The 15009-nt window shown below is 33.7% G+C and overlaps 1 protein-coding gene across 3 annotated transcripts in view; it reads left to right on the forward strand.

Annotated features, from left to right (window-relative positions):
- Positions 1-3543: 3543 nt before the first annotated feature.
- The window catches only part of LOC131042533 (uncharacterized), a 54917-nt gene continuing 43451 nt past the window's right edge, over positions 3544-15009 (forward strand). The window contains exons 1-4 of one of the 3 annotated variants that reach the window (XM_059214843.1): positions 3545-3780; positions 9879-10823; positions 11778-12378; positions 12647-12745. In XM_059214843.1, the coding sequence (XP_059070826.1) occupies positions 10000-10823; positions 11778-12378; positions 12647-12745 (1524 nt within the window). In that variant the 5' untranslated portion in view covers positions 3545-3780; positions 9879-9999. Of the gene's footprint in view, positions 3781-9878; positions 10824-11777; positions 12379-12646; positions 12746-15009 lie in introns of all 3 variants that reach the window. The other 2 variants (XM_057975846.2, XM_057975847.2) reach the window with 2 other exon arrangements.

Here is a 15009-nt window from a genome sequence, read left to right on the forward strand (position 1 = left end):
AGACATATAAATTTGTCCACTAAATTAAATAAATATTTAATGCACTAATATTCTTATATTAATTAAATGTACATTTATTTAGTTCATTTTTTTTTTTCAAACTATGCCTGGTAAACTTTTTAATGTGACCGGTGACGCTGGCACGACATGCGCTTTTGACCCGGAGCTATGAACCGGTGAGGCCACAAACGGGGGACCTCATCCCCACACTTCACTTGTTCAAATCCGTAAGCACAATGGCCTAGCAAAGGCACAAGGCCTTGCGAGCACAATGGCCCAGCAGGAATTTGAACCTTGGTGGCCACTTCACCAACGAAGTGTTTAAACCACAACACTACATGTCTGAAGACATTTATTTAATTCATTTCAACCCCATTCTACTATTTCAATTAAATAAAATTCATAAATTTATTTAAATTAAAATTACTAACTATAGTCTAACTATTAAATAAATTGATTAAATTTATTTAATTCCCCCTTTCTTCTCATTTAAATAAATTAAGATTTATTTAAATAGATCCAAAATTCACACGCATATCTAAATAAATAAACATTTATTTAAATCCTATTTACCCTCACCCACTTGCATTCTCCTACAAAGCCCACTTGCTCACTAACCCTTCTTCTAGATTCTTCTAATCCCTTCTAAATTAGCCTAAACCCACTTCTAATCATTTGCACAATCCCAATCCCAAATTAACCCTCAACCCATCATCTCACCCATTTAAGACTCTTATAGATACTTAAATGCTTCCCTTCTTCAACACACTAACCCACATGGGTTTGGTCCCCTTTGACCAAAGCCTAACCATGGGTAAACCTTGCACAAGAGTTTACCCATTGGATATAAGCTTTATCCAATAACCTAACCACCCTCATGTCCTCTTAAACATTCAATGCTTCTTCCCTCTCTTCTCAAGCCCTCCCATGGTACCACTTGTCACCATTGCATTGGTGGAAGTTGCAAACATGGATTGAGGATCATGCCTCTCTCATGCAATCCTAGCCCTCCACAAGCTAGATCAATCTTGACCCTTCAATCAACCATTTTGCCTATAAAAGGAACCCTCATCCTCAAGCAAAGAAAATAATCATTTTGAGCATTGTTATTATAGTCGCTTAAACATTTCTATTTAGCTTTCTCATAGTAATTCCATTTGTGCATTTGCATGGTAATATGAGTTCATTTTCAACCATTCAATTCTTCATTTGGCATCCATGGCTACATGCTAAGAACTGAGAGCTACACTCAAGCAAGCTTTTGGATCTTGGAGAGGAGAAGAACAAAGGAGAGACATCAAGAGCATCATTGGAGCTTCTTAGGGAGTCTTTTCTCTCTTATTTTGCTTGTTATTGCTTCTATTATATTCTTTTAATCTCTTTTGATATGCATTTGGAAAATTTAAAGTTCATTTGGTTTTAGTTTTAGTTGAGGTTAACATATTGACATTTTGATCTTTGGTTTTGCTTGTTCTCCTTTCACGTGTATCAATTAGCATAGAGCAACATTTACACAAATTACGTATGATGCAATAATTACAATATCGTTGATATATTGTTCCATATCATAAAATATATTGTTAGATTATATATTGATATGATATTATAATATTGTATATGTATTAATAGATTGCATATTAATAATACACTATAATAATTGATATTATAACTCTATATATCATATGATTATATATTAATACTATATTAAATTTTTAATACTGTTTTTATTATTACACTCTATATTAATCTCATTTGATGATATGTTGACACTATATTAAATAATATTGTATTATTATATATAATATTACATTATATTTTAACCTCATGAATGTGTGCGTGTGCGTGTGTTATATACTATGTATTAATATCAGATCACAAATTTTCATAAAAAGCTTTCAAAAGTGACATAGTAGTCATGCACAAAAGATATGCCTTGGCACCATGATAGTTCCTAATGGCTAGGGTATCACTCTTACTATTGCAAGATAAATGTAAAAGCTAAAATATCTACATTTGAATCAAACAATAAAAAGAGACAAAGGAAAATGATGCTTCAACTTAATTTTTCCTTTTGTTTTAAATTAGGTTTATATCATCTTTAACTAAAATTTTAATTACTTTATTAGAAATTTGCTAAAAATACATGTTTTGTTTTATATATAGATTATAATACAAATTATTAAACATTAGTCTGAAATAGTAGTTTCTTTAAAAAATTCTAAAGCCAAAATTTAAGTGATCATACTTAGAAATTTCAGCAAATGAATTCTTACAAATATGTCAAATATTTAGAATCCAATATGACTAAAGTCATATCATTTGAGACACAAAAATTAAACACATTATCTTTCTGTTTTTTTTTTCTAGGTAAAGTACAACCAAAGTTGTGTAAATTGTATTAACTTATGAAAATTTACATTAGAGAAGTAGGGTCTTCTGCCCAAAAAATGGTTTCCATGAATCAAAGAGGCATACACTTAGATACAAATTAATCCTCGACTACCCACCCAACTATGCCAACAAACTCATCGACCTATAATACACAACAAAAAAGTAGATAAAACAAGTCGACCACCAAGGAAGAACCATACAAAGCATGGGTGGGACAATTACTTACAAACTAGATCATGTGAGCCCAAGCATGTTGTCAAGCCAAAATCATCCACTAAAAGACATAAATTAGGACAAAACAAGAGGCTACCAAAAACTAGAATGCCCAAATCCTCAGGCTTTATTATAGAACTCGTCTGTACTCACCACTTGGGCAAACCTCTACATCCACTGCATGTTAGCTTCCACCTCAATGCTCACCAATTTGTGAAGGAATTTCTTACCCATAACCGCCCACCAACAATGTCTCTCCAAGCCATTGACATCTAAATTTAGAATGAATGGTTGTCTAGCCACCTCACTCCTCGGTTGAAATAGTTTGAGAATAATTGTTGTGCTTCTGGATCAACTATGTGAAATTTTATTTGCAAGCTCTCATCTTGATGATGGATCATGGAGTGTGATCCAAAATGTTGATGCAAATAAAAGTTCACATAGTTGTATCCAGAAGCACAACAACTATCATTATGGATTGTCAAAATCTAATGTATTAGTTTGAGAATGTTGTCTAACCATAAAATCCCAACCCTTGGTTCGAAAAACACCACTACATCTATGCCATTTAAAATAAATTTTGACTTAAAAATCTAACATAGCAAAATCAAATACTAAAATTAAACACATAATCTTAATCATTAGATCTAATAAACGTTAATTATATTCATATTTTAAAATCATCTAACCTTTACTTCTACTAATTAAATTTTTAAACTATTCAACATCACCATACAATGGGAAAAACCTAACCAATGAATCTCTTGTTACTTAAACATTTACTTAAACCAACAAACATATGTGACAAAGAGAAATCAAACTAATAAATCACTTACTTCTATACATTAATTATTACATTTAATCATTATTCAAAGTGAGTCAAATCGAAGGCGACGAGGAATGCTATTTTTAACGTCGCAATTTTAATAGCCTCAAAATTATGAACCGCCCCACGGTTTGCAAACCACTTCTCATTAATTTGAAATAATTCTATTAATATTTTTTCCTCAATTTAACTGCATAATTTTTTTTTTGAACATTTATCTCCTGGAAATCAGTGATCCCTTTTTCCTTCATAATCTCTCCAGAATCTCTCTCAGGATTTAATATATTATATCTGTGGGAGAGGGTAAGTGATCGATTCCCTATTTGCGTGGAAAAACACAGGAGAAACAGGTATTTTTGATCGCTAATCCATGGTTAAAATAAATTGAAATTTTTATACAAATTTATCTGAGAAATCTTTTTTGTTTGTATGGATGGAGATATTTCACGAAAACAGCATTTGAACCTTTTTTTTTATTTGGATTCGTACAGATTCTTGCAAGGGTTTCTTTTTCATTTTTTTGGGGAAGGGTATCTTTTTCCTTTTTTGGTTTGATTACGCAGTGAATTTGGTGAGAAATTGAAACCAATTGGAAAATTAATGAAATTGATGAAAATGGTAATCTTATTCTTTTTAAAAAACTGCTATTATGGTAGATTTTGATAAGGGCTTGTTATTCTGATTACTTATACAGTAAATTTTGTAAGGGTTTGGTATTGATCAGAAAAATCGACTAAATCTAATCAAAATGTTATTTTAACTCCTTTCTCATGTAAAGTTGTAATAACATTACATTTTGACGAGGCATTTTTTCTGGATTGCCTTTATAGCAGAGTTTGATAAGAGCTTGCTTGATACTGACTAGAGAATTAGTAAAGTCTGATAAAATGTCATTTTTTCATTTCTGTCAAGACTACCACAATATTATATTTTGATAAGGCTTTGACAGTCTATACATCAAAATTGATAAAGTTTTGCCGCATACTCCCAATCCAAGAAATGAATAAATTTGCTCAAAATTTTATTTTCTGCTTTGAGTTCAGTTCTGATCGGAGAAATGATTAGTAGATATAATCACAATGCCATTTTTCAAATTTATTAAGAATTTGATGAAAGGATGTCATTTTGCTCCTTTCTTTTAACTGCTTTTGCTATAATTAAGATAAGAGTTTGGTATTGATCAGAAAAATCGACTAACTCTAATCAAAATGTTATTTTAACTCCTTTCCCATGTAAAGTTGTAATAACATCACATTTTTACAAGGCATTTTTTCTGGATTGCCTTTATAGCAGAGTTTGATAAGAGCTTGCTTGATACTGACTAGAGAAATAGTTAAGTTTGCTAAAATGTCATTTTTTCATTTCTGTCAAGACTACCACAATATTATATTTTGATAAGGCTTTGACAGTCTCTTCATTAAAATTGATAAAGTTTTGCCGCATACTCCCAATCCAAGAAATGAATAAATTTGCTCAAAATTTTATTTTCTGCTTTGAGTTTAGTACTGATCGGAGAAATGATTAGTAGATATAATCAAAATGCCATTTTTCAAATTTATTAAGAATTTGATGAAAGGATGTCATTTTGCTCCTTTCTTTTAACTGCTTTTGCTATAATCAAGATAAGAGTTTGGTATTTATCCAAAAAATGAATAATTTCAATCAGGAAAGTGTATAAATGTGATGATTGAATTTAATTTTAGCTTTTTTTTATATAATAAATAAATCAAGAATATCAAGAACCTGCTCTTTTAGTAGATTTTTACGAGTGTCTTTGTTTTACCGCTTTTACACTATATATTGCTAAGTGTTTGATGCTGATTGTAATTTTATACCCTAGGTTTGTTAGTCAGATTTATATCCTTTGATTATGCCCTAGATTGTAATCAGATTTGTAGCATTTTAATAAGTCATCATTCAGTGAAAATCAGAAATGAAGTAAGTAAACAGGAGACAAACACACATACCCTGGGAAAACCTCTAAGGAGGAAAAACCCAGCATTAAAGACCCACAGGTCAGATTATATATTCTCCTCTAAGATCACAAGTACAATACTTAGCTTCTTTGTCACATCTGATCCTTTTGTATGGCAGATCTGCACTTCTAAGTTCTTCAAGTCTGTACCAAAACAGCCTATGTCCTCTTGGACAATTTCGCACAAGTCTGAACAATTTCGCACTCCTCCTTGAGAATTCGCACCTTATCAGGCAGAGCTAATTCGCTTTACTTGGAATTGAAATATGTTTGACTTGCAAAGTGTCTTTCATTTATATGCACCTTTAACTCTTATTTGCAAGTCGGCCTCCTTTAAATTTTGGCGCCAATATATATTATTGTGGCGTGTGTATTTAGGATAGCGTGAAGAATAGGGCTGGGCATAGACTTGGGGTCACGTTACCCTTTAGGATAGGGCCCAGACCTAAAAGGGTTTGGATGTTGCCTTAAGGCAATCCGAACCCATATATAGCCCTAGTTACAAACAACACTGATGAGGAAATCAACAATTTTGATCAATTAGTGCGATTATGAGTATTTTTGTAATGCTCTTGCAGCTGATTTTGTCAACGGTTTGTTTGTATTTGGCAGCTATTATGGTATATTATGAGAAGGGTTTGGAAACTTTTCACCATTCATATTATTAATTTTATGAGTTATGCCACTGATTAGTTTGTCATCTGTTTTTCTCTGGCTGATTGAATTCCCTAGGGTATCCTTAACTAAAATTAGCTCAAAATTGAAAAATTGGTTTCTAGCCATTCTTATAAGTTTAAAATCCTTTCTTTGCTTCAGAAGGAGCCCTTGATGGGGCCGAAAATCTACCCAGTTTGGTTCTATGCCTTTTTCTTTTCAGTTCAGGACCTTTGTTTAGTTATTAAAATCCTTCTTCGTGGATAAGATCCATTTTTTTCTATGTTGGATAGCACCCAGGTACTTTGTTGCTCATATTGATTGGTTTGATTTGGTTTTGGATACATCTCTTTTATGTATTTGGTTTAAATCCTTTTTCATTCTCATAGTGATTGGCTAAAAAGATTTTACAATTGAGTTCAGTTTCTGCAAATAGCAAAAATAGATATAAAACTACATATCTTAAAGTTTTTTTCTTGTTCTCCACCTATACCAGTCAAAATTTTATAGCTATATCTGCAAATAAGCTTTAACATACCATATCTAAAATGCATCTGAAAAACACTAACTCCTATGCTATTTGGCATGGTTTGGTCATGGCATTGTCATTGTTGTAGAGCTTGGTTCTCCCTCCTCCTACCCCCTTCGGTTCCTCCAAACGGTTGCAAGGGAGGGTTGAACTGGTAATAAACTTGCATCCAACACCCACCTCTTGCCCAGAAGCCCACCACTGGTTCAGCCATTGCAATGGAAACCTCCATATTGCCCCTCCATTTCTCCTAGACACATTCTATCATTCCCCTTCATGCTTCCTCCTTTGTTCCTAGCTCAAGGAGCCATGCAAAGAACAGTGAAGCTATATCCATATTAGTTCTATATTTGCAGTCTAAGTTCAAATATTTGTCATCTAAAAGCATCCTAACAGCCTATAACATCAGAGGGCTACTTCTTTTGAAAATATTCTGCAGCCTCTCATTTGTCACTCTCACCCTAAATGTAATCTGTCAGTCCTTTGCTATTAAACTTAAATTGGCTTCCATGTTTGTGTGCTTCTCCAATTGTTCATTCCCATTTATTACCTTTGTCAACATCTTTCAATCAATATTGCAATGTGTATTGTAGGAAACTCCACCTTTAAAATGACAGTCTGCTTCCAACATGCAGAAGTGCATGGCTACAGCTCTCAAGGTACAACAACCATATGATTATGAACAACTGTTCATCTGCCTTCTGTGATTCTTAACTGGAATATGCTTCTGGTAAATCAACACAGGATACACCAAATCATAAACAAACTCAACAATCAAGTTGCCAATTTACCCAACTTCAAGATATGGTGGCTAGCTTTCTATTCTGTGTTGTTTGGGATGGTCTCAAACATAAATGAACCCATTCCTGGTCCTAGTAACGAGTTCCACCACTTTGAATTTGTTTCTGCTATTTTCTGCCCTAAATATAGGTTCAATCTGGGTCAAATCAATCATGTCTGCATAAGTTACATGTTCAGGTTGGATTTTACTTGTTTAATCCTGTTTGAGTACGTCATTAACACTTTAGCTTGGATGGTAGAGGTTAACTTGAGGAGGTCATAACTTCATCATTCATACTCTGGTTTGAAAGTTATTCAAGGGATTAATGTGGATGTTTCATTAGGTTTTGATTTGAATTTGCAAATTTTTAAAAGTATGATACATAAATCTTTAAATCTAGCTTAATTTTGCATACAAGGAGTCAATTGAGTGTCATCATAACCATGCAAGCCATGTGATTTGATTTGACTAAATTTGGCTGATTAATTTATGATTGCTTTTGCAATATTTTGATCTGTCAGATCTGCAGCTTACAGTTTTCATGTTCTTATTGTTTTACGATGCCAATTCTCATTTGTATCCACTGATTTTGGTTCACACTTAATGGGTTTTTATGTTTATTAATTGTGTTTTAAAGTGATGCCTTAATTTGTTTAGGTGTTCTAGCTTACCATACACATTGTTTTTAAATGTGAACCCTAATTCATTTAGCTGTGTTTACTTCTACCCATTTTTAACATTGTTGGCTGTGTCAATTGCAAATGCATAATATGAATTTAGACGGTTTTCTTTCTTCCTTATTTGTTTTCTATAGTGTGTTCGTCAGTCAACTCTACTTGTCTACTATAATTCTCTTCTCTTATTGCTTTAGATGACACTAATGGTGCATATATGAATTGGGTTTCACTGATCATTGATTCATGTACTCGTTTTTTATGTTTCCAATGGGTTTATTGTCTAGGTGTTCTAGCTTATTACAAGTTCCTATCAGATTGTGTCAAATGTGAACCCTTGCTATTGTAATTAGTTTCACTTTCTATTGTCCTAATTGCAAATGTATTGTACTGGGTATATGCAAGTTTAAATGAGCTGTAGTGGTGTGTCTGGCTCACCTCCCTTTTTCCTGCTCATTTTAGTTAGAAGCTCACCTGTATTATAGTATGGATTCCAGTTTTCTAAGGTTCCCACTCCTTGGGGACATATCAACTGCACACTTGAAACCTGCAAAGTAACAATTCATGCCTGTTTGAAATATGATTGTGCTCCAGCGCATTCATAATATTATGACATTTACTTTCTCTGTTACAAAAAGTTCTTACTTAAAAATTAATAAATCATGTGCCAAGAGCTATCAAATCAGATTGAGAACTTCTTATCTTAGTATATAGGATTAACAAGTTTCCTATGGTGCATTTTAAAATCTTTTGTTTGGCAGATTCTCATGCAAGTTATTGTGTCATTTCTTGGAACTTCATATTTCATGGTCGGTGATTATATTTTGTTGGAGCAGTTAAACATTTGGAATGTGTCAATTTCCCTGGCGTTTAAACTATGTTCTATAAATGTTTCTCTTTTTAATCTTCCATTTGGACAATACATATTCTTGTATTGTGCTTCTAGAGTTAACACACATTCATACCATTGTAATGAGGTTCAAACTTCATTGGTACTTGGCAAGCTGATTTTTATCTGACATGGATTTGGTGAAGTTCTTGGCCAAATTTTGGCAAAAAATTGGTAATAAAAAAAGAATATGAAAAGTAACTTTGTACAAAAATCAAATAAATCAGGCTGTGACTGATTGGAAGTGATGGGTGAGTGAATTTAGAGTTTTTAAAACTTTATTTTATTTTTTCCATATGTATTTGTAGCACATATTTGTTTTATTTTATTTTAATTCTGAGATTCCTTTTAGTCCGATCAGATTAGTGGGCTGTGCTGGCCCACAGAACTGAGGCTAGAGATTCACAGCTAGTACCTTGGCTTGGGCTTGCCAAGTGCTCGCCATTACTTTACAACTTTCAACACTTTTGTCCATCACGAACACATCTTCTTGTCTTCTAGTAGGATGTCTCTCAACTACAATTCCCAACTTTGTAATTTATTTTGTCTCCATTAGTTGTTTCGTAGATGTTTATCCCTTCATAGTTGTCTTATCACGGTTTTATTTTGTATCTTAAGAATTTCTATCTTAGGTGCCATCATTAGATGTATTTATAGTTTGGATTTAATAGGATATTTTAGCATATTTACATCTGTTTATGAGTTGATTCTGTGTTTGTCATCTCACCATTGTTACTTTGGGGGTTTTACATTTTTAGATATTATGTGCTATTTATTAACTCTTTATAATCTTGAATATATATGTGTATTTATAGTTTTTATGAATTTATGTGTTAAGTTTACTATCAATTATTGATGTCTAGTTTAACTTTTCTTTGCAAGTACAAATAATGTTTTTCCCATTGTCAGTAGGACTTACTATGGTTATCCTTGTTTTTGTTAACAGGGTTTCTGTTATAGGGAGTTCAATTGAAGAATTTGATCAGGGGGTATGTGCAGGATCATAAATTCACAGAAGAATTACTGAAAAGGTTTGTTAATATTTTAATATTATTTTCCAGCAGCACATGCAAAAGATGTCAGACAGGGTGGGATATGAATTGTTGGAGGTTCCAGATACCCCTCCAGATCATTTGGCTACACAGGATTGTTGTCGTTTAAGAAGGGATTTTGGTGCAAGGAGACATCGTTCTGTTTGTTTTCGGAAGAGAGGTGGAGAGGATGAAAAGTTAAGCAGAGAACAAGACCAAGCTGTAGGAGAAAAGGCCACTGTAGGTTCTTATTTGTCCCCACATTCTAGAGGAACATCACATAGATTGCGGTATAGCTTGAGGAAGGACGGTTTTACACAAAAGCAAGACCATCAGCAATGCACATCTTCCTCTTCAGAGGTTCGTCCTCATCAATATTTACGTCATCAGTCAGAAGGATTACCGACAGAGTCATATATGGAAACTTGTAGTAATATGTCGAGAGAGGATGAAAGCAATCATACTCTTAATATTGATGAATTATTTCAAACTGCTATAGAGGAAGTTAAAAGGAATGACAAATCCACAATTTCTGGTCATGCAATTCCTACACCTATGCAGAATCGAAGAAAAATGTTGGTACGCAATGGTCGCATATCTCCAAATGGGATTGCTGCAGATGAAGACATGTCAAACAAGAGTGTGAAAAGACTACGAGAGGCCAGTGTAGAGGGGCATGTTATGAATGATGAAGCTGCAGATGCAAACAGTTCAATCAGTTGCGATCTTGATTTTCAGCCTAATAACATTTCTTTACCTCGTTCTGCCCAACAAGAGGATAGAAGGAAAGGCAAAGCAATTATATCTGGTGATATGGTTGAAAGTGATGAGAATAATTGTGTCCAATTGCTACAAAGGAGGTAATTGATAAATTTTGGCTTGAATGTGGTTTGACCTCTTCCAATTAAAATCAGATGTACTTTATATAGAATGTGTTGAATTTTGTTGAGGGGTAATTCATTTTTTCTTCTATGCTAGTTATTCTCCATGTTAGATTAATCTTTGGTCAAACAAATATATGAAAAATTCTGTTCCTTTAGATTCTGTATATACTGTACAGTCTATCTGAAAATCTTGTTTCCATCATTGTTGTCCTGCTGAGTCATTTCTTGTTTATAACAAGCGTTGTATATACTTCTCTGTCATGGCATAGAGAATGGAAGTTTTTGAATTTTTGTTGTGTGATGTTTGATAGAGATTTTCAGCCTTCCTTTCAGTGCTTTTCACATTTAATGTATTAAGAAAAGTTTGAGTACATATCAGTATTTTATGTGCTTAAAAACTCAAAGTAAGGCTTTCATGCAAATAAGTGTCTCCTAATACTATTGAGTTCTATATTTGTTTCCATTTATCATTCATAGGGTGCTTGACCTTGTAGTCTTTTCGTCTTTAATGGATATGACAGGCTTTTATGCAAACAATTGTCTCCTAATGCCATTGTGTTTGATATTTGTTTTCATTTATTATTCATATGGTGGTTGACCTTGCAGTGTTTTCATCTTTAATGAACATGACTTGGTTTCTGGAGGTTTTTGATTGTTTATAATTACAGTGGGTGCTTGTATTTCATTTTAGGTGTTTCTATTGTCATTTACCTGGGTGCTTGGTCTTTGTAGTGTTTACTTTTTATGATTCACATCAATGCTTGATATCTGTATTCTAATGGTATAGTTCAGTATTTAACTTTTTAAAAGTCTTTAGTAATTATTTTTAGGAATTTTGTTTGTCATGATGTTCAGGCATTAAGATAACATTCTAATTTTATAAGGACTGTAATATTGCCATTTACTTACTTCTCTGTTGTCTTTTGGCAGGAAGAGAATGAGGGCTAATTCTTCAAGTTCTGGAGAAGTTAACAAATTCTCTGTATGTAGAGATAGTACTAGTCGCTGGCCTTGTAGTTCTTCAGGTTTGGCTATACAGGGCAAGAGCCAAGCTTGCAGAAATGATGTTTCTCTCAATAGTTCAAGGGATGATGCATCGGAAGGAAACATAAAGTTTACTCGTAAGCCTCAAGGTTGCTCAAGAGTGCATCGAAGTGAAAGGCATCTGGCAAGGCTTGACAAAACCAGAGGTGATTTACCTCCTTTATCTTCAGTTGGGGATCAAGGGAATTCTTCTGAAGCAGGTTCACCAGAAGTTGTATTCCTGAGGTCATGTAGACCGTTGCGAAGAAATCCTTTTTCTACTAGTAGATCTAGAAATGTTGTTCAGGAATCCATCTGTGATGTTGAGGTTGATGATCGTACCCCTATTGATGTTGATAGCTTAGAATGTCCTATCAATGAAACTGCAAACCTAGAGGAAAGTGATAAGGAAGCAAGTGCTAGGGCCAGACAAATAGAACAAGATGAACTTTTGGCCAGGCAGCTCCAGGAGGATTTTTCAGGGGATGAACTCGAAGGAAGTGTACAGGTAAGTCAGACATATTTGTGAATTTTTTATTATCTACCAGTATAATTAATCTTGATTTAATCATGTTCTTCCATCTGAATCTAAATTGAGGTGCATGTTCATAAATATGTATATAATTTTATGGTTTTAAAAGAATGTTGAAAAGTATGAAATGGTGAAACTATAGATGATTATAAATTTTTAGTTACAGAGTTGAAGTCTACATTGGTAGACCTTTAATGAAATAAGCGTCACTCATTTTACTCAATGTTAATATGAGTGCATGCAGCGAGACGATCCTATTTCACGTTTGATGTTACAAAGGGAGGTAAGGGAGCATGTAGCTGCCCCTTATTTGGATTCAACTCCTGTTTTTAGTGGCTTACGTGTAAGTGAACTATGTTACCACTTATCTGGAACCTGCATTTTGTTTATTTAGGTTATATCTTCAGAAATTATCCTCAAATGCGGCTTTTGATAGTTTTCGTAATGTGTCTCTTGGATGCTGTTCCCCTTCTGCAGTCTGCAGAAATGAGCAGCTTTGTTTTATTTATTATTTCTTTTCAATTTTTGTTATGTTAATTCTATCCTTATCAAGTACAGGTCTTATACTTAACATGAAAAATTGAAAATGCTTTTTTTATATTTAGAGGGGCTCTGAAGATTTGCTGCTATTCTTATTTTTAGTGCAAGATGCTTTCTGTCTTCTGCTTTAGATTTTTTAGGACAAAGCTTCTTTTTCTAGACTTGGTGCTCCACTGTGATGAGTGTTTGTTGATATCAATATATGAAGGATTCCATTCATTGCAAGCTTGAATAATCTCTCTGTCTTCTTGAATAGGTCTCTATTTGTACCAAATTTATTCCAAATTTACCAACTTTAAAGTAGTAAATATTCATTTGGCTTGTCAGCTATGTCACAGGGTTCACTGTATTTCATGCAAAATGTTTGATTATTGGTGAATTTTACAAGACCCAAAACATTTGTTTTAGTTTTCTTTAAAATTCATATGGAAAAATACTTAGGGTTTTTTTATTAAATTATATTTGAAAAAACACATTTTCTAATAGCTTTTTTTTTCTTTAAAATCAACTCTGAACAGGCCTCTCTCTAACTTTCATGCTCTGCTAAGTTCTGCACCTTTGGTCTCTTTATAGAATAAGGCAGCTAATTTAAAAAAAGTATGAATGGCAACTAATTTTATATTTTGTTAATATTTTTGAATATTAATATTTTTAATTTAGTATTCAATAATTAGATTAGATATTTAAATTATAAATAGAAATTTTTTTAGTTGATAAATTTCTAAAACTTCATAGCTCAAAGAGGGCCTAAAAGATCATAGTTCAAGATATTCAGAGGACAGAAATCAAGAAAATAGAGAAACAACAGTTGAAGAATAATCGGGGTTCTCATCAGAATTGTGATTGAATTCAACATCTGAAGGAGGGTCCATTTTCCTAGAGCAAGAGCCTCACATGGAATTGGAGTCTAGACTGTAAAATTCTTGAATCAATATATGCATGCTATCATGTGTATCCTCTAGAATCCCCAGGTTGGCATTAATCAAGGTAAGGGTATTAGCCTGATGCTGTAAAACTTGTCTATGATATTGCCATTGGCATGTAGCTAAGAAGGCTATTGGCGCTGTTCAGAAGATTGTGAATGCAGGAGATTAACTCTTTTCTGTACCTCATTTTATGGGCATTGCCGAGATTCAGCAAATTCTGTAGAGTAGGTTGAAGATCATGGGGAGGCCATGGGGTTCATGGCTCATAGAAGCACTCTAACAGGCCTCCAGAATAATGTTCAAAGCAATTTGAACAGGCTCATGGATTCCATAGTGCTTTTTAGAGGGCACAAAATCCACGGAGGTAGCCTTCCTTTCACCTTTCAAATGTGAGGATCTTGAAGGAGCCCAACCATCCACAACATCAGGAGTGAAGGAACTTGAAGATCTGTCGTTCGGCGTAATATGTAAATCTGCATTCACACCCCGTGTGCCTTGTTGTGACCTTTTTCACACATCGCCCCATTGCAAATTGGGACCCCCCCCTGATTTTGCTTTTTAGGGTTTTTGTTAGAGCGTTGTGACCTTCCTGCATCAGTATTGCCAAGTTTGTCAGTTTTGAATTGTCTGAATTTTGAAAGTCATGAGTCAGTTTGTGCAAGCCATGGTTAGAACAGAGTCTGGACACCGTCAATGTGCCTAGAAAGTCCAAAGGACAAAGATTGCAATTGATTTGAGTAGATTTGGACAACTTTCTATTTTTGTAAAGTTTTGCTTTTTTGCTTTTTCCTATTTTTAGGAAGTTTCGTTTTTGGCACTTTAAGCATGATCCCCGAAATGGCTATTTTTAGAAAAAATTTCCTATTTTTTAGGGAACCTTGCTTTTTCTATTTTTGGAAAGGGGATCTAGGGTTTGCACTTTTGGCTCCGAGTTACATTGAAAATGATCGACAAATTCCTTCAAAATTCAAGTTTTGACTGAAAAAGCCAAATTTCTAAATTTTAGGGATCATGAGGAATTCAAGGGATGATTGAAGTATGGCTTTCGAATTTCAAGGCAATCCGAGGAGTATTGTTTAAGTTATGAAGATTCGAAGTTTTGATCTCATGCTGTGGATTTCTGGAAGTCCGTCCTCCTTGG

Source organism: Cryptomeria japonica, chromosome 11 (assembly GCF_030272615.1).
Source record: "Cryptomeria japonica chromosome 11, Sugi_1.0, whole genome shotgun sequence".
Taxonomy (NCBI): domain Eukaryota; kingdom Viridiplantae; phylum Streptophyta; class Pinopsida; order Cupressales; family Cupressaceae; genus Cryptomeria; species Cryptomeria japonica.